Source organism: Cetorhinus maximus, unplaced genomic scaffold, assembly GCF_964194155.1.
Source record: "Cetorhinus maximus unplaced genomic scaffold, sCetMax3.hap1.1 HAP1_SCAFFOLD_878, whole genome shotgun sequence".
Taxonomy (NCBI): Eukaryota; Metazoa; Chordata; class Chondrichthyes; order Lamniformes; family Cetorhinidae; genus Cetorhinus; species Cetorhinus maximus.
Genome location: NW_027596820.1, coordinates 51366 through 78030, shown reverse-complemented (window position 1 = coordinate 78030; position 26665 = coordinate 51366). Strand labels below are relative to the sequence as shown.

Sequence of the window (26665 nt, the reverse complement as noted above, 5' to 3'; positions counted from 1 at the left end):
TCCAATTCTCCCTGGGTGGTGGTGGGGGACTGTCAATGTTAAAATGAAAGATGGGCATTGACTGAGTAATTACAGGCCAGCCAGCCTAATCTGATAGTGGGAAAATTATTGGAAAATTCTGAGGCACAGGATAAATCTTTATTAAGAAAGACATGGATTAATCAACGACAGGTAACACGGATTTGTTAAGGAAAAGTGCTGTCCAACTAACATGATTGAATTTTTTTGCGGAGGCTACAAGGAGTGTTGATGAGGATGAGACGTTTCATGTAGTCATGGATTTAAGCAAGACTTCTGGCAACATTCCACATGGCAGATGTGTTAGAAAAGTAAAAGTCCATAGGGATCCAAGGTAAAGTGGCAAGTGGAATCCAAAAATGGCTTGTGGCAGGAAGCAATGAGAAGTGGTTGATGAATGTTTCTGCGATTGGAAGGTGGTTTCCATTGTGGTTCCGCAGGGCTCAGTACTAGGTCCCTTGCTTTTATATAGGGAGTATTATTAAGAAATTTGCTGATGATACGAAAATTGGCTATGTGGTTGGTAGTGGGGAAGAAAGCTGTAGACTGCAGGAAAATATCAATGGGCTGGAGAGGTGGGCAGAGAAATGGAAAATCCAGAGAAGTACATGATGATATATTTGGTAAGAGCAAACAAGGTGAGGAAATATACAATAAATGATAGGATATGGAAGAGTGTAGAGGAACAGAGGGACCTAGGAGTGTATGTCCACATATCCCTGAAGTAATTATGGGTGGAATCGTCCAGGATTTGCACTAAGTGAGGTGGCGTGCATGAAAAATAACATTTCACCCGCCAGACGCAAAGGCGGGTTTTTGCGCCTAGTCCTCCTTTTCCCGCCTCATAAATTATGTGGTCACAGGAAACACGCATCCTTGATGGCAGGTGGCCTCTGATTTGCCTGCAATGCCGTTACATCGCTGCTTCCTCAATCCGGGCACCATATTTAAACTGCAGCCATGCGCACAGTTCTCAATGCATGCAGCCCAGGACTGCTCCAGTGAATTCAATTCACTCCATGTGATATATAGAAACGACTGAAGACACTGGATACTGCAAAGGCTATGTGCCCTGAAAATATTCCGGCAATAGGACTGAAGACTTGTGCTCCAGAACTTGCCGCGCCCCTAGCCAAGCTGTTCCAGTACAGCTACAACACTGGCATCTATCTGGCTGTGTGGAAAATTGCCCAGGTATGTCCTGTACACAAAAAGCAGGACAAATCCAACCCAGCCAATTACTGCCCATCAGTCTACTCTTGATCATCATGAAAGAAATGGAAGGGGTCATCAATAGTGCTATCAAGCAGCACTTGCTTAGCAATAACCTGCTCATTCATGCTCAGTTTGGGTTCCGACAGGGTTACTCAGCTCCTGACCTCATCACAGCCTTGATTCAAACATGGACAAAAGAGCTGAATTCCCGAGGTGAGGTGAGAGTGACTGCCCTTGGCATCATGGCCACATTTGACCGAGTGTGGCATCAAGGAGCCCTAGCAAAACTGGAGTCAACGGGAATCAGGGGGAAAGCTCTGCATTGGATGGAATCATACCTAGCACAAAGGAAGATGGTTGTGGTTGTTGGAGGTCAGTCATCTCAGCTCCAGAACATCACTGCAGGAGCTCCTCAGGGTAGTGTCCTTGGCCCAATTATCTTCAGCTGCTTCATCAATGACCTTCCTTCCATCACAAGGTCAGAAGTGGGGATGTTCGCTGATGATTGCACAATGTTCAGCGCCATTCGCTACTCCTCAGATACTGAAGCAGTCCATGTCCAAATGCAGCAAGACCTGGGCAAAATCTAGGCTTGAGCTGCCAAGTGGCAAGTGACTTTTGCACCACACAAGTGCCAGGCAATGACCATCTCCAACAAGAGAAAATGTAACCATCGCCCTTTGATGTTCAATGGTATTACCATCACTGAATCCCTCACTATCAACATCCTGGGGGGTACCATTGACCAGAAACTGAACTAGACTAGACATATAAATACTGTGACTACAAAGAGCAGGTCAGAGGCTAGGAATTCTGTGGCGAGTAACTTACCTCCTGACTCCCCAAAGCCTGTCCACCATCTACAAAGCACAAGTCAGGAGTATGATGGAAAACTCTCCACTTGCCTGGATGAGGGCAGCTTCCACACACTCAAGAAGCTGGATACCTTCCAGGTCAAAGCAGCCCCGCTTGATTGGCATGACATCCACAAACATTCACTCCCTCCACCATCTACGCCCAATAGCAGTAGCGTGTACCATCTACAAGATGCTCTGCAGAAACTCACCAAGGCTCTTTCGACAGCACCTTCCAAACCCGCGACCACTACCATCTAGAAGGTTAAGGGCAGCAGATAGATGGGAACACCACCACCTGGAAGTTCCCCTCCAAGTCACTCAACATCCTGACTTGGAAATATATCGCCGTTCCTTCACTGTCGCTGGGTCAAAATCCTGGAACTCCCTCCCAAACAGCACATGGACTGCAGCGGTTCAACAAGGCAGCTCACCACCACCTAGGGATGGGCAATAAATGCTGGCCCAGCCAGCGAAGCCCACATCCTGTAAATGAATTTTTAAAAAAGCTATGGCCCCAACAGTCAAGCGGAGTCCAGCTCCCCAATTCAGTGTCGCATCCCTAGGAGGCTTTTAGGATACCGTGGAGGCCCATCGCGATGTCCTCTACCCCCGCTCAGTCTCACCGCTCTGGCTTGGGAGGCGGTGGCAGCGATGGGCAATGCCAATGCTGCACACAAGATGTCATCCGTGCTGCCCGGGTAAGTCAACCATTTCATCGCACTCAACTCACACACCCACAAGCCCATTATACATTCACAGGGACCTCGCTCACTGCTAGCTCAATGGACATCATCACTCACTGTCGTGCACACACCTTCACATGTCCACCTGGTCTCATTACCTCTGGAAAACGCTGCCTCACCCCATCCAATCAGCACAACACGCACGCCTGGCATCATTCTTATTTGGCCTGGGATGCCCCTTGCTCACAGTCTCTCTGTATGTCTTTATGGAGAATCAGATCGCGCACAATCAATGGGAGAGGTCCCAGACCATGGGTGGAGTGCCAGACATCAAAGCCCTCACTCCATGCGAGAATTGCGCGTTGGAGCTGGCCGGAGAGGATGTGGACCGTTCCTGGAGTGATGGTGAGGTCGGCAGAAAGCATCCAGGTGAGGATCCTGCACCAGATGATCCCTCTGTCAATGCTACTCTGAGTCCACTGTTCTGTGTGTAAGGCAGCTTCCAAGCACTAATTATCTACACTTTCTCTCCTAGGGACATCTGTCAAGTCGCCCTCAGGCAGCTTGACCCTTACGGCAGTGCCGAGAGCATCCTGGATGAGGATCCTGAGGACAGCAAAGCAGAAGACCCATCACGGCGCTCACCCACACGCTCCACCAGCGCAGCGACACACACCTTGGTAGGACCTAGATGCAGAGCCGGCTCAGCATCACAATCTGGTGAGCACAGCGCACAATCTGGTCCACAGCAGGCGGAGGCAGGTGGACATCCAAGGTCGCCAGTACTCAGAGGACCGCTGGAGACAAGGAGTCCAAGTCAGATGATGAGCCTCTGGTGCTGCAAAAACAATCACGGGAACATCAGGAAGGGATGTCTGGTGCACTCCTCAGATTGCAAGGGACGATGGAGGAGTTCATCCGGTTTCAGTTTGAGGCATGCTGATGCACCAAGGTCAACACTGGCAGAGTGGCGGACGCCATGGAGATCTTGGTCCAGAACATTGGTCCTGCAATGCTCCGTGGGCTGAACTCCATTACTGACACCATAATTGACCTCTAACAGTATCGATGCGGGAGGGGTGTGGCGCAGCTCAATCTCACTGCAGCTTCCCCTTCTCCTCAAGGAGTCAGCCAGGGGCTGTTGGGCACCCAGAGGGAGGAGGACCAGCAGCTTGACTCCAACCAGGTGACTCCAGGAATGTCTGGCCAATCCAAACCCTTTTCTGTGACCCCATCATCTCCAGCTCCACAGGCCGAGGAGGGCACACCTGGCCCATAATAGGATGCCCAAAGCAGGCCGGGACCCTCCAGGTCTCGGCCCTCCAGAGGATGCCCACCAAAGTCATCACAGACAGGGCGTAGCAGTCAGCAGGCTGCCTCCACCTCCACTGTGGGTGTCAGAGAGTACCAAAACGTAGCGGCAGGGTTAGGAAGGTTAAGAAGATGCAGTTACATTGCGTGGGCATAATGTTCACTATTGTAAATAAACTCCCAAGAATGTCTTCTTGTCCACAGCTCCTTGTTATGATGAACAGTGTTCGTGTCACTCAGATGTGAAAGCTTGGTTCCTGCACAAGATCAAAGCAAGTGTCTCAGTCCATGGCCTCTTCTTTGTGCATTGTGCAACTTTCAGGTCAAAGTGAAGTCCTGGCTTCACACTCACTGGACAGATTAATGATGCTTGCACCTCAATGGTACTTGCCATTGCTGCCAGAATGTCGTGGACAGGCATCACAGAGTCCTGTCATTTCCTCTGTGTGTTCTCAGCACCTCAGCTGGCTCCCCTATTTCATGGAATCCAACAAAGATGTTTGTGAGATCTGGGCATAGAGGGGATCCCATGGCAACACCATCTATTATTGCATACATGGTGACATTAAAACTGAACTCAAATGTGCCAGCTGCCGAGTTCATAAGTCCAATGAATATCGATTCACGCAATGGTGGTGGGTCTAGATCACCATGATATAGTGCTGTAGCACAAATATCTATGGCTTCCTTAAGTGGAATAATGGTGAATAGGCTAGCAATATATTTTTGCGCCTTCTCTGGTGCTGGCTCCTCTTCTTCTGAGCTGACTCTCTCTGGAAAACTACTTCCTTGGTCATGCTGAGATTACAATATCACTGTCACGAAGAGTTATTAATGTGTATAATGATATTGGAAATTATTTTTAAATTGGACTTGTAGCAGGGTGTGCCTATGTGTGCATCTGTGTGTGTCTCAATTGGATTAAAGCCAGCTAGTCTGGGTGCTTTGATATATAATAGTTTGATATGTCAATTAGATAGACGTAAATTAAAGGGTAAAGAGTACATTTGCATTTGTTGAATAAACCATTCAAAAGAAGGGAGTAAAATCTTGCACCAAGCTAGGAGTCACCAAGCAATGTGTTTATATTACTAATAAAATTGGTACTATGAAAGAGGTTTGATTGTTAGAAGAGGTGGAGTTCAAAGACCGAGTGATACAATGAGAATTTACATTCAAAGGGAAGGGTAGATATAAACAGAAAGGAGTTTTGCATGTGCAGGTCAGAGGCATGTAAGATCGAAGCAGCCTCTAAACCCTCCAACTGTGTCTGCAAAGGAACCAAATTGCAAGGAACCTCCTTTTGAATTCGTAAGGTAAAATATGCTTTGTCTAGTGTCTGTTTAAGCCTATGGGTTATTGTTGCCTTGATGAAGATTTACCCGGGAGTGATTAATTTGGGGATTTGTTTAAAAGTTATGGTGGTAATTTGTGGGCATGTGTATGTGTTTAATTTTTTGTTAAATTAATCAATGTTTAATTTAGTTTATACAAAAAACCTCTTCAGGCTTGGTGGTTTCATTTCTGAATTCAGAGCTGCTTCTCAAACATACCAATTGAAAATGTAGGTTATGATAGTTGTTCAAGTTTCCCTCTGGGATTTAAACAACTCAGCCTTTACTGCTGTGTTATAGCAACCACTTGAGATTGCAACTTGCAGGATCAGTGTAGGATATTGATGGGTGAATCTCATAAATAATTCAAACCATTTCCATTGAATGGTCAGAGTTAAAATGACCCCTTAAATGTTATATCAATATTGGTAGACAACCCATGGACTTCTGCACAGGACACAAGGTGAGATGTTTGTGTAGGACAGGAGCATTCAGTGGTTTCTAGGCAGGCACATTATTATAGTGTCTTACAGAAACAGGAATGAAATCAATACAAACACTGTAAATTGGGAAAGATTGTAAATGAATAGTTTTTCTTTAATGGGAGAGGTTTAGGTAATCAGTAAATGATGGGGGGGAGTTAACACACTATAATGTTTGAACAATGTTTCATGTTTCCTTTGGGGACGAGACTGCATGAAGAGCTGACAATTCCAATTAAACACATGTGTACTGTAAAAGGGATCCCAATAACTCAAACAGTACTGTTCCCAATAGAGGATCTGATTAAGCATGGTACCTCTTTCTGTTTGACCAGAAATGCCTCAATGAGGTTTCCCACATCATTTTCATTCAGCTGCTTACGAATCTTTGCAATTATAGTAATCAAAAATGCCGTCACTTCCTTTGTTTGATCCATGACTCTCTTGTGGGCTCCAGGTAGAAATTTCAGAAAGGGCAGTGCATTAGTTATCTGTAAAACACAATCAAATATTTCAGTTATAGGGGACAATAGCACAGTGGTAATGTTACTGTTCTGGTAATCCAGAGGCCTGGACTAATGGTCGAGAGACAGGAGTTCAAATCTCACCATGGCAAGGAGAGCAATTTAAATTCAATTGGTTAATAAATCTGGAGTAGAAAGTGAGTCTCAGTAATGATTATCTTCAAACCATCAGATTGTCATCAAAGCCCATTTGGTTCACTAATGTCCTTCAGGGGAGATAATCTGCCATCTTTACCTGGCCTGGCTAACATGTGACTCCAGACTCACAGCAATATGGTTCAATCTTAGTGACCTATGAGATGGCCCAGCGAGCCACTCATTTGTATCAAACCGATGAATAAGAACAACACTGGATAGACTGGCTGACATCAACCTGGAAATGACAAAGGCACACCCAGCCCAGTCCTCCTTACTAACATCTGGGGGTGTTGTATCAAAATGGGGAGAGCTGTCCCAAAGATTAGTCAGCCTAACATAGTCATACTCACAGATTATACCTTCCAACAAATGTCCCAGACGCCACCATCAAGGCCCTGGATATGCCTGCCCCATTGGCAGGATGGACCCAACAGAGTTGACAGCACAGTGGTGTACAGTCTGGAGGCAGTAGCCTTTGGAGTCCTTAACATTGGCTCTGGATCCCATGAAGTCTCATGGCATGAGGTCAAACATGGGCAAGGAAACCTCCTGCTGATTAAGCCCCAGCACCATCACTCAGTTGATGAACCAGTACTCCATGTTGAACACCATTAGGAAGAAACAATGAGGGCTGCAAGGCCACAGACTGTATTCTGAGTGGGGGACTTCAATGTCCACCACTAAGAGGGGCTTGGTAGTGCCACTACTGACCGAGCTGGCCGTTTCCAGAAAGGCATATCTTCCAGACAGAGCCTGCGAAAGGTATTGAAGGAACCAACAAGAGGGAAAAACTACCAAGCCCCATCCTCAACAAACTATGTCGCAGATGTACCTGTCCATGACTGTACTGAGCACTGCACAATCCTTGTGGAGACCAAGTCCCATCTTCACACTGAGGGTATGCTCCATTGTGTTGTGTGACACTTCCACCATAATAAATAAGGCAGACCCAGAACAGGCTGAGCAACTCAAAACTGGGCATCCATGAGGCATTGTGGACCATCAGCAGCAGAATTTTATTCAGCCACAATCTGTAACCTCATGGCCTGGCACATCCCTCACTCGACCAATGCCATCAAGCCAGGGGGTCAATCTTAGTTCAATGAACAGTGTTGGGGAGCTGGACAGGAGCAGCAACAGATATGCCTAAAAATGAGTTTCCAACCTGCTGAAGCTACAACACAGGACTAAACGCATGCTAGTCATCTGAGGCAGCATATTATAGACAGAGTTAAGCAATTCGACAACCAATGGGTCAGATCAAAGCTCTGCAGTCCTGCCACATGCAGTCATAAATGGTGGTGGACAATTAAACAGAGGAGGAAGCTCCACAAATACCCCCGTCCTCGATGATGGGAGAGCCCAGCACATAAATGCAAAAGTCAAGACTGAGCATTTGTAACCATCTTCAAACAGAAATGGCAAGTTGATGATCCATCTCGGCCAGCTCCTGAGGTCCCCAGCATCACAGATGCCAGTTTTCAGCCAATTTCATTTACTTCACGTGATATCAAGAAATGACTGAAGGCACTGGATACTGCACAGGCTACGGGCCCTGACGACATTCCGGCAATAGTGCTGAAGACTTGTGCTCCATAACTTGCCACGCCCCTAACCAAGCTGTCCTAGTAAAGCTACAACACTGGCATCTATCCCACAATGTGGAAAATTGCCAAGCAGAAAATCAGGCAAATCCAGTTCAGACAATTGCCACCCTATGAGTCTACTCTCAATCATCAGCACAGTGATGGAAGGGGTCATCAACAGTGCTATCAAGAAGCACTTGCTTAGCAATAACCTGTTTACTGATGCCCAGTTTGGGTTCCTCCACGGCCACTCAGCTCCTGACCTCATTACAGCCTTGGTTTAAACATGGACAAAAGAGCTGAGCTCCCGAGATGAGGTAAGAGTAACTGCCCTTGACATCAAGGCAGCAATTGACCGAGTGTGGCATCAAGGAGCCCTAGCAAAACTGGAGTCAATGGGAATCAGGGGGAATCTCTCTGCTGGTTGGAGTCATATCTAGCACAAAGGAAGACAATTGTGGTTGTTGGAGGTCAGTCATCGCAGCTCCAGGACATCACTGCAGGAGTCCCTCAGGGAAGTGTCCTCGGCCCAGCCATCTTCAGCTGCTTCATCATAAGGTCAGAAGTAGGGATGTTCGCTGATGATTGCACAACATTCAGCACCATTCAAGCCTCCTCAGATACTGAAGCAGTCCATGTCCAAATGCAGCAAGACCTGGACAATATCCAGGCTTGGACTGACAAGTGGCAAGTAACATTCACGGCACACAAGTGCCAGGCAAAGACCGTCTCCAACAAAAGAGAATCAAACCATCACCCTTTGGCATTCATTGGCATTCCCATCATTGAATCTCCCACTATCAACACCCTGATGTTTACCATTGACCAGAAACTGAACTTGAGTAGTCATATAAATACCATAGCTACAAGAGCAGATAAGTGGCTAGGAATCATGCTGCGAATGACTCACCTCCTGACTCCCCAAAGGCTGTCAACTATCTGCAAGGCAAAAGCAAGGAATGTGATGAAATATTCCCCAGTTGCTCGTATGAGTGCAGCTCCCATAACAGTCAACAATCTTGACACCATCTAGGACAAAGCAGCCCACTTGATTGGCACCACATCCACAAATGTTCACTTCTTCCACCACTGACACACAGTAGCAGCAGTGTGTACCTCCTACAAGATGCACTGCGGGAACTCACCAAGGCTCCTTAGGCAGCACCTTCCAAACCCATGACCACTACCAACTAGAAGGACAAGGACTACAGATAGATGGGAACACCACCACCTGCAAGTTCCCCTCCAAGATTCACACCATCCTGTCTTGGAAATATATCACCATTCCTTCACTTTCAATGGGTCAAAATCCTGGAACACCCTCCCTAACAGCACTGTGGGTGTACCTACACAACATGGACCACAGCGGTTCAAGAAGACAGCTCACCACCACCCTCTCAAGATCAATTAGGGATGGGCAATAAATGCACCCCATACATCCCATGAATGAATATATAAAAAAAGTTGGACTAAAATCCAGAATCTCTTGTAATATTCTATTGGAATCGGGTCCTAAAACCCATTGTATTATTCAAAATGAATAAGACCCTGAATCACATTGTATTATCCTATTGGAATAAGTTTTTGAAACCCATGTGGGACCTGAGTTCCTTTGTCCTTTCTTTCACTGTGAAGTAAACATCTTCGTTAAATCAGTTAGTTTCAGCTTCGCACATTTACCTGAACAGGGGGCAATGATTGTGTCCTGCAAATGATGACATATTTGGCCTTACCCGAACCATTCGACTTGATTTGTCCTTTTGCATTTGGTGCGAAGTTGTCAAGAATCTTCTGAGGGATTCATCTTCATAATCAAATCGTTGTTGAAACAACAGAACAGCAATGATATTAGCAGTGGCTGTGTCCAGAGCATTTTGAGGTTGGATAGGCTGACCTGGATGACAAGAAAAGCTGTTAGAATATATGATTCTGAACTTCAATTAATCCAACAACAGATAAATTATACAACATGTAAATCAGCCGCCCATTATGTTAATGAAAGAAGTTGGACAGGGTGTATAATGGGCAGGTGATTAGTCAACACTTTTTTTCTGCTCCCACTAACGGGCGCTTCTGGTTCTGCTAAATATTTCAACTGTTTTTGCAGTGCCAAACATGTTACGAGACACCAAGTCAGGAGTACAAGATGGAAAGAGAGAAGAATTCATGGGCTGAGTATTAAGTGGGGGAGGAAGCCAGCCCATCGACATGGAGCGAACCCACTTCGTTCCAGTCCATCCACCCCCACGCCCCCAACAGCCATAACGTGCTGCTGGAGGACTAAACAGAGGTAGTGTGGGACTTCAGTTCCAAGAGTGCATTAGTGGGTGATACCAGGACTCCACAAGGAGGAAAGCCCAGTATATCCCAGAGACAGGTAAGTCCTGTGTCTAGGGCAGGGAGGGTTTTGGCAGGTTAGGGAGGAGGGAGGTGATTGGTGGAGTGGGGGTAGTGAGTTTAATGTAGCAGGTGGGTCGAAAAGAAGTGTGGGATATCTTAGCGGGACTGACCCCAATCCACAAAGGGCAGCCCGCAGAGATAGAGACCAACCCTCCCTTTGTTCCCACTCTTTGAGGGATCTGTTATTAAAAATCGGGCTGCCCAATCCCACCTGCCTGCCCACGCCACACCATATTATGGCATGGGCAGCGCATTATCGGGGTTAATTGGCTTGGTAACAAACCATTGACCCTTGATTATCAATTTGAATATGGTAGGTGGACTGCCAATTTCAGTGCCCGCCCACCACCACCCCTGCTCCAATATAACCAAGGGGTTATGATCAAACACAAAACCTTAGTAACCCTGTCAGAGTGTTCGGTTCCACACTACAGGAAGAATATTGAGGCTCATGTGTGCAATGCCAATTCACCAGGATGCTGCCTGGTATGAGGAAATAGAAAGTCTTATTTGTTATGACCGATGCAGTTGGTAAAGCGGAGTTATTTAAAAATCTCAGAGGGAAACTTTAAACAACTGTCATAACCTATAATTTGAAGTGTTATGTTTGAGATGCGACTCTAAGTTCAGGAATCAGACCACCAGTTCTCGAAGTTTTACATTAAACTAAATTAAACATTTTATTAATTTACGCAGGTTAAAATATATATATATACACATAGCTACAAATTATGACTATCATAACTTTTAACAAATTCCCAAACTAATCTCCATTAAGGCAACAGCAACCCATAGACTCAAACAAACACCAGGCAAAGCATTTTCTCCTTACAACTTCAAAATGAAGTTCTTTTTACTTTGGTTGCTTGCAGACACAGTGGTAGGCTTACAGACTTTGATCTTATATTGCCTCTGCTCTGCAAACCCGCAAATTGCTGAAGTTATACCTATTGCTTCATTGAATGTTAATTCGTATTGTATCGACAACCGCTGAACTAAACCTCTCTAACAATAAAACCCCTTTCAAAGTACAATTTTATTAGTAATATAAACATATTGCTTGGTAGCTGCTAGAAAGGCGTCAAGTTTTTACCCCACTTCTTGAATGCTCTATTCAAAAAATGCAAATGCACCTATCTGTCTTACATATCAAAACGAGTTCATATCAAAGCACCCAGGCTAGCTGCCTTTAATCCAAATAAGACATGCCCACAGACTAAACCTCTATTTTAAAAGAAAAATATTTTCCAAAGATTGGCCGGGTGGTTAACAGTGAGGTTGAGTGTCTTGGGCTACAGGAAGATATAGACAGGATGGTCAAATGGGCAGACAAGTGGCAGATGGAATTTAACCCTGAAAAGTGTGAGGTGATACACTTTGGAAGGAGTAATTTGACAAGGAAGTATTCAATGAACGGCATGACACTAGGAAGTTCTGAGGAGCAAAGGGACCTCGGCGTGTGTGTCCATGGATCTCTGAAGGTGGAGGGGCACGTTAGTGAGGTAGTGAAAAAGGCATATGGGACACTTGCCTTTATCAATCGAGGCATAGATTACAAAAGTAGGGAGGTCATGCTGGAGTTGTATAGAACCTTGGTGAAGCTACAGCTGGAGTACAGTGTGCAGTTCTGGTCGCCACATTATAGGAAGGATGTGATTGCACTGGAGGGGGTGCAGAGGAGATTCACCAGGATGTTGCCTGGGATGAAACATTTAAGTTATGAAGAGAGGTTGGATAGACTTGGGTTGTTTTCATTGGAGCAGGGAAGACTGAGGGGTGACCTGATTGAGGTGTATAAGATCATGAAGGGCATGGACAGGGTGGATAGGGACCAGCTGTTCCCCTTAGTTCAAGGGTCAGTCACGAGGGGACATAAGTTCAAGGTGAGGGGGCAGGAGGTTTAGGGGGGATGTGAGGAAAAGCTTTTTTTACCCAGAGGGTGGTGACGGTCTAGAATGCACGCCTGGGAGGGTGGTGGAGGCGGGTTGCCTCACATCTTTAAGAAGTAGCTGGATGAGCACTTGGCACGTCATAACATTCAAGGTTATGGGCCAAGTGCTGGTAAATGGGATTAGGTAGGTAGGTCAGGTGTTTCTCACGAGTTGGTGCAGACTCAATGGGCCAAAGGGCCTCTTCTGCACTGTTTGATTCTTTGTGGTTCTGTGAAAATATTATATACATAATAGCTTCATGACGCATTGACTAAAGACTGAACCAAATGCCGTGTTTCCATCTCGTATCCATCATGCAATCTTACAATGTTGTGCATGTTGCTCCATTTGATTTGCATAGTTATGGTTACTCTACCCCTGATCTACATTCTTTAGTTTATCTTGGCTCAGATTTTCATCACGACAAAGAGCTTCTCCGTCATGGCAAAAATAGTGGAACTATCTGAAAATCCTAAGTCCTGCCCCTGAATACGGCACTTCTCATTATCACGGGAGACAAGCTGATTCTCCTTAATGATTTCAATGCCAGAATTGGAATAGACAGTAAAATCTCTGGAGAGACAGGATTGGCAAGGAAGGTGTATGGAAAGCTAACACCGACAAAGTCCCCCTTCTGATGAAATGCCTAGAACATGGTCTGAACATACTGAACACCTTATTTCATCAGAGAGACGAGTAAAAGACCCCATGGCAACACCCTCGCTCCAGACATTAGCACCTGCTTGACCATGTCATCATCCAAGCAAGGGACTGCAAGGATGTTCACATCACATGTGCCATGACAAGAGCTGACAGCTGCTGGAACAACCATTGCCTAACCTGGGCTACTATCTCCATCAACCTGGGCAATCAATGTTGATAGGCTCAAGGGCTCTGCGAAGAAATGCCTACCCAGGCAGTGTCTCACAAGTGACCTGGCCATGTTCAACGAACAGGAACCACAAAATGCCCACAGTGTCTGGTCTGCCCTAAAATCTGCCATAACCATCACCTGCAAGGATACTCTTGGTTTCTCCACCAGGAAACATCAAGACTGGTTTGACGAGAACGACCAGGAGATCCAGGAGCTGCTGAGTCACAAGCGCAAGGCATTCCTGAACCAGAACCACCGCCAAAATTCAAGGGAAAGAAAACAGGTCTACAGACACATGAAGGCTGAGGTCCAAACTATCATCGATGCATTCACAGAGGTGTATGAAAGAATGAGCCCTAGGCTAAACATCTGGAAGACAAAAGTCCTCTACCAGCCTGCTCCCACCGCGCAACACTGCCCCCACCCCACCCCCTCCAGCTATTGAGATCCACGGTGCACCATTGGACAATATGGATAATTTCCCAGACCTTGGGAGCCTCCTCTCAGTGAAGCGAGATATCAACAACGAATCGCCGTCAGTGTGCCAGCGTAGCCTTCGGCCGATTGAGGAAAAGAGTGTTTGATGACAAAGAGCTCGAACCTGGCATCAAGCTCATGGTCTACAGGACTGCAGCGCTACCTGCCCTCCTGTACGCATCAGAGACATGATAGTATGTAGCAAACAGCTTAAATCCCTGGAGAAATATCACCTACGATGCCTCCTGCAAATTCAATGGCAGGTTAGGTGCTCCAATATCAGAGTCCTCTGTCAGGCCAACATCCCCAGTATAGGCACTGGTTATGGTTAATCAGCCATGTTGGCTGGGCCACATCATCTGCATGTCTGATACAAGACCACCAAACCAAGCTCTCTACTCCGAGCTTCGTCATGGCAAGCGGTTACCGGTAGGGCAGAGGAAACATTTCAGGGACCTCCTCAAAGCCACCTTAAAAAAATACAACGTCCCCACCGATATGTCGGAATCTCTTGCTCGAGACTGTTCAAACTGGAGAAGAAGCATCTACGAAGGTATCGGCCATTCTTAACGTCTCCGACAGGTCCAGGTGGAGGCCAAGCACAAACAGTGGAAGGAGTGGACCAAAATCTGAGCATCCCACCCACCCTCCTCATCAAACTCTTAGTCACCTCAGAACTGACAACCCCGGAGTGGATGAAAGTCATCCTCGGTCCTGAGGGACTGCCAAAGAAGGAGAAGATGGAGTCCAGTCCCCCCCACCCCGCAACCAGGGACCGAAAATCGGAAGCTCGGCAGACATTTTTAGAGGTTGTGTTTGTGGAGCCAGTGATTCTCCTAACTCTGTGTACTTGACCCTGGAGCAAAAATCTGGGCACTTATGTTTGAAATACTCCAGCCTAAAAATCCCACTCTTTCCTGCCTGTTCTCTACAATAAACTCAAGACTCAATGTCAACTCTCCCACTCTTTTCCTATGGCCTCAGTGCTTAGAATTCTTTGTCTTCCAAATTCTCTTCCCATCCTGGTCTTTAAAACCCAGTTTGCATTACTTACCTTGATTTTTCACCTCATCTCAACCTCTGAGTTCTCTTATCCTCCCTAAATCTCTCTCCCTCCATACGAACTCCCCATCCCATATTTATAGCCATTCCCCTGACCTTGCCATCTCATTTGGTCTTGCTAATCGCATTGTATGAATCACAGATAAGGCCATCTCTGATTACTTCCTTATCACTCTCCACCTACGTCCGCCATCCTCACCCTGGCGATATCTCTTTCTGTATCTGTCCCTGGAAAAAACCGTCCCCCAATTCACTTCCAACTGCACTCTGAAATCCAAACTATCTCGCCTTCCATTCACCATGACATTTCCTTAGCTATTGGTTAACTCAATGGTACCCTCACCTCCATCTTTGATGTGCTAGTCTGCATTAACCATTATCCTCTCTCAGCCTGGCCATTCCCCCTGATATGACCCACATCTCCACTCTCTGAGGCCCATGGAATGTGAACATGGAAGACAATTGCTTTAGCCATGCACCACCAGATTTGCTTGGACCACTTAACACATTATCAGGTCTTACTCTCATTTGGTAAAACAGCTCACTATTCCTTGATCATCCTGGAATGCAAAGATAACCCCGGCTTCTTTTCTCTTCTGCAAACTATCACATGAAATCCATCTCCCTGTTGCCTCCATCCTCACCTCCAACAATAAATGAGAGGAGCTCATGGATTCCTTTGTCACTATGATGGAAACCATCCAGTCAGCTCCCTCTACTCTGTCCCTCCCTTCCATGAGTCCACTTGGCCAAACCTCCTCTAAAGTCCCTGGCTGCTGAACTCTGAACTCCCTGAACTCACATCTTTCTCTACTTTCTCTTCTATCTCTTCTCATGCCCTCTCTGAGCTCATCTTGTCCACTAGACCCACCTCCTACTCCCTTCACCCTATTCCTGCAAAATTACTGACCACCAGAATTCCCCTCCTGGTCCCCATGTTAATGATTTCTTTAAATTTACCATCATTTCCCCTCTCCTGAAAAAAAAAACCTTGGCCATAATTTTCCGGCCCCTCCTGACAGTGGGATCTTCCCTGCCAATGTTAATGCACATTTGAATGGCTCGCTGCATTCACCGCATGGGAACCCGCCACAGCGGGGCTGGGAAATCATGGCCATTGACCCCACATTTCTTGCAAACCAACATCCCTCCTTCAACCTCCCTTTCCTCTCCAATGTCCTTGAATATGTTATCGCCCCTCTTCCCATATTTTCCGAAACTGCATGTTTGAATCCCTGCTATCAACATTCTGTAGTGTTGCTGTACTGTAAAGTCAAAAGCCTGGTCAAAGTCAACATTGACATCCTATGTGAGAGTTACAAAGGTAAACTATCCCTCCTCATTCTTCATAACCTGTCTGCAGCCTTTGACATGGTTGACAACACCATCCTCTTCCAACGCCTCTCCACTGTCATCCAGCTGAGCAAAACTGCTGTCACCCAGTTTCATTCTTATCTTTAATCACAGCCAGATGTCACTTGCAAAATTTTCCCTTCCGTGCACGTGTTTCAACAAAATAAAGTCTTTATTGAAGTTGGGGCTCTCAGCCAAGCCTCATTATGTGTGACTTTGTTGAAACAGGTGCACAGAAGGGCAACAATGCTTGACTGATAGCTTTCCAAGCTTTGTTTCTGTGATCTATTTTGTCATTGGGTCAATATTTATGACACAAGATAAAAAAGTGCCAAGTGCTTATAGTTTCTGTTACTGATAGTCTAATGATCTGGTTGATTCACACTTTTATAGATTGGTGAAGCAACACTTTTTAAAGAAAATCATGAATGACTTTTTTTTTACATTTTCACACGTGCCTTTGTTACTATCGGGTTCATTAGTTCAATGCAGAGTATTTACTGGGTGCATTGGCATGGAAATGCTGTGAGTTGGAATGGGGGGGTTTAAGTGGTCATTGGGGGCTGGTGGGGGGCATGGATGGCATTATTTGTCATGGATGTGGCATGGGGAGTGGTTGGGGGGTTGAGGGGGTGTGAAGGGTGAGGGCTAGAGGGCCTAATATTTAACAAAACAACTGTCACTTAGTCCCAGAGAACTGAGGTGGGTCTGTTAAACAGCTCGCCTTGCCACTCAGCAGCTCCTGTATCCATTTCTGATCTGCGTCTGAGTGTGGTGGGCTTGACTCCATATTGCACACTTCCCCCAGAGCTCAACTCGTGCCATTCGGGGCACTTACCCCCGAGGTGGGTGCACCAAGCCGTGAAATTTCCCGACTCAAGCTACCCACCTCGATGGTGAAAACCCGGCTCCATGTCTCCTTATGTGGCTTTGTGTTTATTTTTATTTTGTTCCTGTGAAGTGCCTTGGGACATTTCATTATGTTTAAGCTGCTGTATAAATATAAGTAGTTGTTCACCCCTGGCCCTTTTCCCTATTTGTTGATCCCTGTACCATGAACCTCGATCCCATACCTGGTTTCTCAACTTTAAAAGTGAGTGAGATCTGAAACATGTGGCGAGTGAATCACAATTCAACCAATTAAAACGGTTAAACTCACCATTGTAAGATTTGAATAAATTGACCAGGAATCCCGCTTCTTCAATGATTTTCTCTTCAATTGATTTCTTGCCCATTCCAAAATCACGTAGAGTTGTTAGTGTGAATCTGCGCATTTGTCTCCACAATTCACCTTCTGAGAAAACTATACCTACAATTGTACCAGAAATAAACATTTAATCTGTTTGCTCGGGTAACAACCCACACTCTTGAGACTAAATAACAAACCTATTCTGAGATCTGATAGGAGTAGGAGTTGACCATACAGCCTGTTGAATCTGCTCTACCATTCAACATGATCATGGCTGGTCTTATGCTTCAATTGCACTTTCATGGCTGCTCTCCATATCCATGGTTTGCCTGTGAGATCAAAAATCTGTCTATCTCAGCCTCAAATATACTCAACAATAGCGTGCACACAATCCTCTAGGGGAGAGAATTCCAAAGATTCACAACCCTGTAAGTGAAGAAAATTCAACTCATAGTTCCTCTGGGTACTACAAGCCAGTCCACAGTACCATGGATGCCTCAACTGTATAGGGGATAGTGGGGTTGGCGGGGAGTTGGGGGGATGGAGCTGCAGGAGGAAGACTGAAAAAGCAGTAGTGACAGGGGATTTTTTTTTAATTGATTCATGGGTTGTGGGCTTTGCTGGGCCAACATTTATTGCCCATCCCCAGTTGCCCTTGAGAAGGTGGTGGTGAGCAGCCTTCTTGAACTGCTGCAGTCCATGTGGTGTAGGTACACCCACAGTGCTGTTAGGGAATGTGTTCCAGGATTTTGACCCAGCGACAGTGAAGGAACGGCAATATATTTCCAAGTCAGGATGGTGAGTGACTTGGAGGGAAACGTCCAGGTGGTAGTGTTCCCATGTGTCTGCTGCCCTTGTCCTTCTAGATGGTGGTGGTTGTGGGTTTGGAAGGTGCTGTCGAAGGAGCCTTGGTGAATTTCTGCAGTGCATCTTGTAGATGGTACATACTGCTGCTATTGAGCGTAGGTGGTGGAGGGAGTGAATGTTTGTGGATGTGGTGCCAAACCAGCGGGCTGCTTTGTCCTTGATGGTGTTGAGCTTCTTGAGTGTTGTGGGAGCTGCACTCATCCAGGCAAGAGGGAAGTATTCCATCACACTCCTGACTTGTGCCTTGTAGATGGTGGACAGACTTTGAGGAGTCAGGAGATGGGTTACTCGTCACACTATTCCTCTTACCTGCTCTTGTAGCCACAGTATTTATATGGCTAGTGCAATTCAGTTTCTGGTCAATGGTAACCCGAGGATGTTGACGGTGGGGGATTCAGTAACGGTAATGCCATTGAATAACAAGGGGTGATGGCTGGATTCTCTCTTGTTGGAGATGGTCATTGCCTGACACTTGTATGGTACAAATGTTACTTGCCATTTGTCAGCCCAAGCCTGGAAATTGTCCAGGTCTTGCTGCATTTGGACATGCATCTGGGGAGTCACGAATGGTGCTGAATATTGTACAATGATCAGCAAACATCCCCACTTCTGACCTTATGATGGAAGGAAGGTCATTGGTGAATCAGCTGAAGATGGTTGGGCCGAGGACACTACCCTGTGGAATTCCTGCAGTGATGTCCTGGAGCTGAGATGACTGACCTCCAACAACCACAACCATCTTCCTTTGTGCTAGGCATAACTCCAACCAGTGGAGAGTTTTCCCCCTTATTCCCTTTGACTTAAGGTTTGTTCGGGCTCCTTGATGCCACACTCTGTCAAATGCTGCCTTCATGTCAAGGGCAGTCACTCTCACCTCACCTCGGGAGTTCAGCTTTTTTGTCTATGTTTGAACCAAGGCTGTAATGAGGTCAGGGGCTGAGTGGCCCTAGCAGAGCCCAAACTAAGCGTCAGTGGGAAGGCTATTGCTAAGCAAGTGCCGCTTAGTAGCGCTGTTGATGACCCCTTCCATTAATTTACAGATGATGGAGAGTAGACTGATGGGGTCGTAATTGGCCGGGTTGGATTTGTCCTGCTTTTTGTGTACAGGAAATACCTGGGCAGTTTTCCACATAGCCGGGTAGATGCCAGTGTTGTAGCTGTACTGGAACAGCTTGGCTAGGGGTGTGGCAAGTTCTGGAGCCCACGTCTTCAATTCCATTGCTGGACCATTGTCAGGGCCCATAGCCTTTGCAGTATCCGGTGCCTTCAGTCGTTTCTTGATATCATGTGGAGTGGATCGAATTGGCTTAAGACTGGCATTTGTGATGCTGGGGACCTCCGGAGGAGGCTGAGATGGATCATCCACTCGGCAATTCTGGATGAAGATTGCAGCAAATGATTCAGCCGTATCTTTTGCACTAATGTGCTGGGCTCCTCCATCATTGAGGATGGGGATATTTGTGGAGCTTCCTTCTCCAGCGAGTTGTTTAATTGTCCACCACCATTCAATACTGGAAGTGGCAGGACTGCAGAACTTCAAGGGGATTCTATAGTCATAGGCCTAGTAATGTAGAGTCCCAGTCTGAGGCTAAGGCTCTGAGGATATGGATTCAAATCCCACCACAGCAGCTGATGGAACATGGGAAGGTAGGGAAACAGGTCTTAGGAGCAGAAGTAGGTCATTTGGCCCTTCAAGCCTGTTCTGCCATTCAGTAAAATCATGGCTGATCTGGTTGTTGTTTCAACTCCATTTTCCTGTCTGCCCCCCAAAACTCTTGACTCCCTTGTCTGTCCGACTCTGTTTCAAATAAGTTCAATGACCCAGCCTCCACTAGTCTCTGGGGAAGAAAATGCCACATACTTATGACCCTCAGAGAAAAAAATCTCCTCATCTGAGTGTTAAAAGGGAGACCTCTTATTCTGAAACTGTGTTCCCTTTTTCTAGTCTTCCCCACAATTGGAAACATCTGTCCTGTATCTGGTGTCAAGTCTCAGTTTCCTCTCATTCTTCTGAACTCCAATGGCTATAGGCCCAACTTGTCAACCTTTCTTCATAAGATAAGCCCTTCAACCCAGGAATGGGTCACGTGAACCTCCTCTCAACTGCTTCTAATGCTGATGATTGACCACTTCTGAGCTTCTGCCCATGTCAATAGCTTTCTTGAAAGGAAGTTTCTCTTCAGTGTGTGCTTGCTTCAGTCTGTACTTCAGAGCAGTGTGCTTGCACACGAACGGGGGAGAGACCTCATCCTCAGTGAGACACAGGCAGAGTGAGTGTGGGTATTGGCAATTTGGTGCACGGTGGGAATTGAACTGGTAAGTCTTTCTCTTTAACTTCTCCTTAATTTTTGTAAGTTCAGTAGTCTAGTTAAAAGTTTGGTAAGGCAGCTGACTCAGCTGACTGTGTGACAGTTAACTGTCTATCACCTGAAGCATGATTCGGGCCTGAATAGATGTTGATTACTAATTGAAGCTTAACTAGTGTGAGTCATCTCAGCTCACTTTAGCTCTATTTAAGAAAGGGACTATTAGAAGCACATGATCAGTGAGCTTGCACATGAGCAGGGGAGAGACCTCATCATGAACGAGACACAGCCAGAGTGAGTGTGGGTATTGGCAATTTGGCGCACAGTGGGATTTCGGTGCAGAAGGGAAGAGCGGCTCTTTGCATTTTTTCTTTGCTATCCAACTTCTTAAATCATCAGAGAGTGGTCTTGCCCTGCTGCAGCAGTAGAGGCTACAAGGGAGAGAAATGACTGGTAAGTAGTGGGCAAGGTCGGGTAAGTATTTACTACTTTTATCGCTCATAGTTTAAGGTCTTTTTGTGATTTATAGTTTGTATATTCTGTAGTAACAACGATCAGGAAAGAAGGGCCCTAGAGCAATTGATTTAAGAGGTTTAATTTAAAGGGATAAGTCATGGCAGGAGAGCTCAAAGCTGTGGTGTGCTCCTTGTGTTCCACATGGGAAGCCGGGAACATTTCCAGTGCCCGGGACCAGCATGTGTACAGGAAGTGTGTCCAGCTGCAGCTCCTGGAAGCTCGGGTTTCAGAGCTGGATCGGTGGCTGGGGACACTGGAGCATCTGTGAGTCTGAGAGCATCGTGGATAGCACATTTAGAGAGGTGGTCACACCGCAGATGAAGGGACTTAAGGAAGGGAATGGGTGACCACCAGGCAGTCCAAGAGAAACAGGCAGGTAGTTCAGGAGTCCCCTGGGGTCCCACTCGCAAATCGGTATTCCATTTTGGAGGCTGATGAGGGCGCTGGTTCTTCCAGGAAGTGCAGACAGAGCCAAGCTTCTGGCGCCATAAGCAGCCTGTCTGTACAGGAGGGGAAGAAGAGCAATAGTAATAGGGGATTCTATAGTCGGGGAACAGATAGGCGCTACTGTGGCCGTCAACATGACTCCAGGATGGTGTGTTGCCTCCCTGGTGCCAGGGTCCGGGATGTCATTGAATGGCTGCAGGGCATCCTGAAGGGGGAGGGTGATAAGGCAAAAGTCAAGGTACATGTTGGTACCAATGAAATAGGTAGAAAGAGGGATGAGGTCTTGCATCAAGAATTCAGGGAGTTAGGCAGTAGGTTATAAAGTAAGACCTCTCGGGTTGTAATCTCTGGATTACTCCCAGTACTACGTGCTAGCGAGCACAGAAATAGGAGAATAGCACAGATGAATACATGGCTTAAGAGTTGGTGCAGGAGGGAGGGTTTAGATTCCTGGATCACTGAGACTGTTTCTGGGGAAGGTGGGACCTGTACAAGCGGGACGGTCTACATCTGAACCAGAGCGGGACTGACATCCTTGTGGGCGGGTTTGCTAGTGCTGTTGGGAGGAGTTTAAACTAATTCGGCAGGGGAGGGGACACAGAATGTTAGCAGATAGGGACACATCATAATACAGTAAAACAATCAAGTCAGAGGGAGTACAGCTGCATTAAGTTTCAGGTGAGTAAGGCAAGGCTGGATGGCATCTACTTTAATGCCAGGAGTATTACAGGTAAAACGGATGAGTTAAGGGTGAGGATTGACACGTGGAACTGTGATTTAGTCACCATCACAGAGATGTGATTGAGGGAGGGGCAGGATTGGCAGCTCAACATTCCGGGATATACAATCTTCAGGCGAGACATGGGAGGGGGTAAAAGAGGAGAGGCATTGCATTATTAGTTAAGGAGTCAGTTACTGCAGTGAGGAGAGATGATATCTTGGAGGAGGCATCGAATGAAGCTTTGTGAGTAGAGTTTAGGAATAAAAAAGGGGCTTAGGAATAAAAAGTTATATTAGGTGATTTCAACTTTCCCAACATTAATTGGGATAGACATAGTGTTAAGGGCTTGGATGGAGTGGATTTCTTGAAATGTGTACAGGATAACTTTTTAGGTCAATATGTAGAGGGTCCAACAAGGGACGGTGCAATGCTGGACCTAATTCTGGGGAATAAAGCCGGACAGGTGGTTGAGGTGATGGTGGGGGAGCATTTTAGTGATAGCGACCACAACATGGTACAATTTAAGCTTATTATGGACAAAGAAATAGACAAGTTGCAAAAAAATGTTTTGGACTGGGGGACAGTGGATTTTTAGTAAAATAAGTCAGGATCTGGCCAAGGTAGACTGGAAACAGCTACTTGTGGGGAAATCTACAGAAGAGCAGTGGGGACATTCAAAAAGGATATGGGGAGGGTACAGGCTGAACATGTTCCCTCTAGGGAGATAGGAAGGAGTAACAAGCCCAGAGAGCCATGGATGACCAGAGATATTCAGGATACGATGAGAAGGAAAAGAGAGGCTTTTAGCAGGTACAAGGGAAGCAAATCTGCGGAGGCATTAGTGGAGTACAGAAAGTGCAGCTTAAGAAAGCAATTAGGAGAGCAAAGGGGGGATATGAGAAAGCTCTGTCTGGCAAAAGTAAGGAAAATCCCAAGATGTTCTATAAGTATATCAATGGGAAGAGGATAATCAGAGAAAGAGTAGGGCCCATAAGGGACCAAGGGGGCAATCTAAGGGTGGAGCCAGAGGACATCAGTAGAGAGTTGAACGAATACTTCACATCCATCTTCATCCAAGAGAATGAGGATGAAGGTGTCGAACTCGGGGAGAGGGACTGCGAGGTTCTTGAGCAAAGTGATATAGGGAGTGACAAGGTATTGGAGGTGTTGGCAGGCTTAAAAGTGGGCAAATCTCCAGGTCCAGCTGATTTGTGTCCCAGACTGCTGAGGGAGACAAGGGAGGAGATCGCAGGGGCTCTGACCCAAATTTTTAATTCCTCTCTGGCCACGGGGGAGGTGCCAGAGGAATTTAGAACAGCTAATGTGGTTCCGCTATTTAAGAAGGGTTGTAGAGATAAGCCAGGGAACTACAGACCAGTGAGTCTCACGTCAGTGGTCGGGAAACTATTGGAGAAAATTCTGAAGGAGAGAATCTATCTCCACTTGGAGAGGCAAGGTTCGATCAGGGATAGTCAGCATGGCTTTGTCAGAGGGAGGTCATGCCTAACAAATTTGACTGAATTTTTTGAGGAGGTGACCAGGTGTGTAGATGAGGGTAGTGCAGTTGATGTAGTTCATATGGATTTCAGCAAAACCTTTGACAAGGTCCCACATGGGAGACTGATAAAGAAGGCAAACGCACATGGGATACAGGGTAATTTGATGAGGTGGATTCAAAATTGGCTTCGTTGTAGGAGGCAGAGGGTGATGACAGAAGGATGCTTTAGCAACTGGAAGCCAGTGTCCAGTGGCGTACTACAGGCATCTGTGCTCGGTCCCCTATTATTCGTCATTTATATAAACAACATAGATGACTATGGTCATGGGGGCTAGGATTTGTAAGTTTGTGGATGACACAAAGATTGGCTAGGTGGTTAACAGTGAGGTTGAGTGTCTTGGGCTACAGGAAGATATAGACAGGATGGTCAAATGGGCAGATAAGTGGCAGATGGAATTTAACCCTGAAAAGTGTGAGGTGATACACTTTGGAAGGAGTAATTTGATAAGGAAGTATTCAATGAACGGCATGACACTAGGAAGTTCTGAGGAACAAAAGGACCTTGGCGTGTGTGTCCATAGATCTCTGAAGGCAGAGGGGCATGTTAGTGGGGTGGTGAAAAAGGCACATGGAACACTTGCCTTTATCAATCGAGACATAGATTACAAAAGTAGGGAGGCCATATTGGAGTTGTATAGAACCTTGGTGAGGCCACAGCTGGGGTACTGTGTGCAGTTCTGGTCGCCACATTATAGGAAGGATGTGATTGCACTGGAGGGGGTGCAGGGGAGATTCACCAGGATGTTGCCTGGGATGAAACATTTAAGTTATGAAGAGAGGTTGGATAGACTTGGTTGTTTTTGTTGGAGCAGAGAAGACTGAGGGGCGACCTGATCAAGGTGTATAAGATTATGAAGGGCATAGACAGGGTGGATAAGGAGCAGCTGTTCCCCTTAGTTGAAGGGTCAATCACGAGGGGACACAAGTTCAAGGTGAGGGGCAGGAGGTTTAAGGGGAATGTGAGGAAAAACCTTTTTTTCCCCAGAGAGTGGTGACGGTCTGGAATGCGCTGCCTGAGAGGGTGGTGGAGGCGGGTTGCCTCACATCCTTTAAAAAGTACCTGGATGAGCACTTGGCACGTCATAACATTCAAGGCTATGGGCCAAGTGCTGGTAAATGGGATTAGGTAGGTAGGTCAGGTGTTTCTCATGTGTCAGTGCAGACTCGATGGGCCAAAGGGCCTCTTGTACACTGTGTGATTCTCTCAAAGATGTGCTCTCATGTTAGGATCTTTTGTTCCTAAGACAGTCCTATCTCTGATTAGATCATCCTTCAGTCACTCAAACTCACAAGATTCAGCTGGGTGTCTCAGCGCAGTCACATACTGATCCATATTCTAACCATTTTCCTGAGCTTTGGTTCCAAACATGTAGTGCTCATCAATAACATTAGTAGAGGGCTCAAAATGAGTCTTCAGAGCATTCAAGATTTCACAAGACAGGCTTTTCTGCTCCTCAGTGAGGTCCAGGGTACAATACAGCTTGTAGCACTCTTTCCCCAATACTGATAACCAAAGTTGCTGCTATTGTTTGTTCAGGTTTCTTGTTTAACTCTCTGGCAATTTCGTAGTTCTCCCATTGAAACCGGAAGAATTTCCAATTCATTTTCACATCTCCCTTCATCTCCATCGGAGTCGGTACTGTAATTTTCAAACCCATTCTGACTCACCCAGCAATCAAGGTTCTGATAAAGTCGCAGGCTGAAGTTTGAATTATACTCTGCTGTTTGATGCAGTGGCTGGCTCTTTATCAACTATCAAAATCCACTCAATTGCAACTGCACACTCCTGACTCCATGTTTTACGTGATGGGTAAAAATGGATTCTGCACAAAGCCTTTGTTTCACCCAAGATGTCCTCAGTAGTCACATGACCATGGTAAGCCACAGTACAAAAGAGGCAGCAGTGCACAGAAGCATTTCTCCAAACACCATCTCAGATAATTTAAACACTCCCCAACAGCAATTGTCAGCCATAATCCCAGATGTGATGAGGTGCAACCTGTCTGGCTAATACGGGTGCCACCTCTCCCAGAACTGGTCCCAAAGTCCTCCCTCCTACACCATCTCTCCAGCCATGCCTTCAACTGCACTATACTTTTATTTCTGTACTCACTAGCGAGTGGCACTGAAACCCAGAGATGACTACCTCTGAGCTCCTACTCCATCATTTCTTTCCTAGCTCCTTAAAATGTGCCTGTCGGTCCTCATTGCTCTTTTTACCTATGTCATTGGTATCGATATGGAACACCGGAACTGTATATATATCTCTTTGCAGACTCTCTAGCTCCTCTGGAGAATTTACTTTTGTACCTATCTTGGTGTCATCTGCAAATTCATTGAGTGGCTGTGGAACATTCCTCACCCGTCAGAATGCTCTGCAGCTGCTCAATGCATTTGCAGATGACACCAAGTTAGGTATGAAGTAAATTCTCCAGAGGAGCTAGAGAGTCTGCAAAGAAATATATACAGGTTAAGTGAGTGGGCAAAAATTTGGCAGATATAGTATAATGTGGGAAAATGTAAACTTGTCCACTTTGGCAGTAAGAATGGAAAACCAGTACACTATTTAAATAGAGAGAGATTGCAGAACTCACTGGTACAGAGGGATCTGGGTGTCCTGGTACATGATTGACAAAAAGTTAGTATACAGGTACAGCAAGCAATGAGGAAGGCAAATGGGATGTTCGTGTTTATTGCAAGGGGAACGGATATAAAAGTAGGAAAGCTTTACTGCAGCTGTGAGACCGCATCTGGAGTACTGTGGGAGAACTGACCAGGGTTTGCACTATGTTGAGAAACAGTTCAGGTCTTCCAAG

At 46.2% G+C, this 26665-nt stretch overlaps 1 protein-coding gene across 1 annotated transcript in view; it reads right to left on the bottom strand.

The window, feature by feature from the left end:
• The window catches only part of LOC144674974 (cytochrome P450 2K6-like), a 64254-nt gene that overhangs the window by 22588 nt on the left and 15001 nt on the right, over positions 1-26665 (bottom strand). Inside the window, exons 3-5 of the mRNA XM_078536065.1 lie at positions 17405-17554; positions 9882-10042; positions 6175-6391 (exon numbers count right to left, since the gene is read on the bottom strand). Of these exons, the coding sequence (XP_078392191.1) occupies positions 6175-6391; positions 9882-10042; positions 17405-17554 (528 nt within the window). The remainder of the gene's footprint in view (positions 1-6174; positions 6392-9881; positions 10043-17404; positions 17555-26665) is intronic.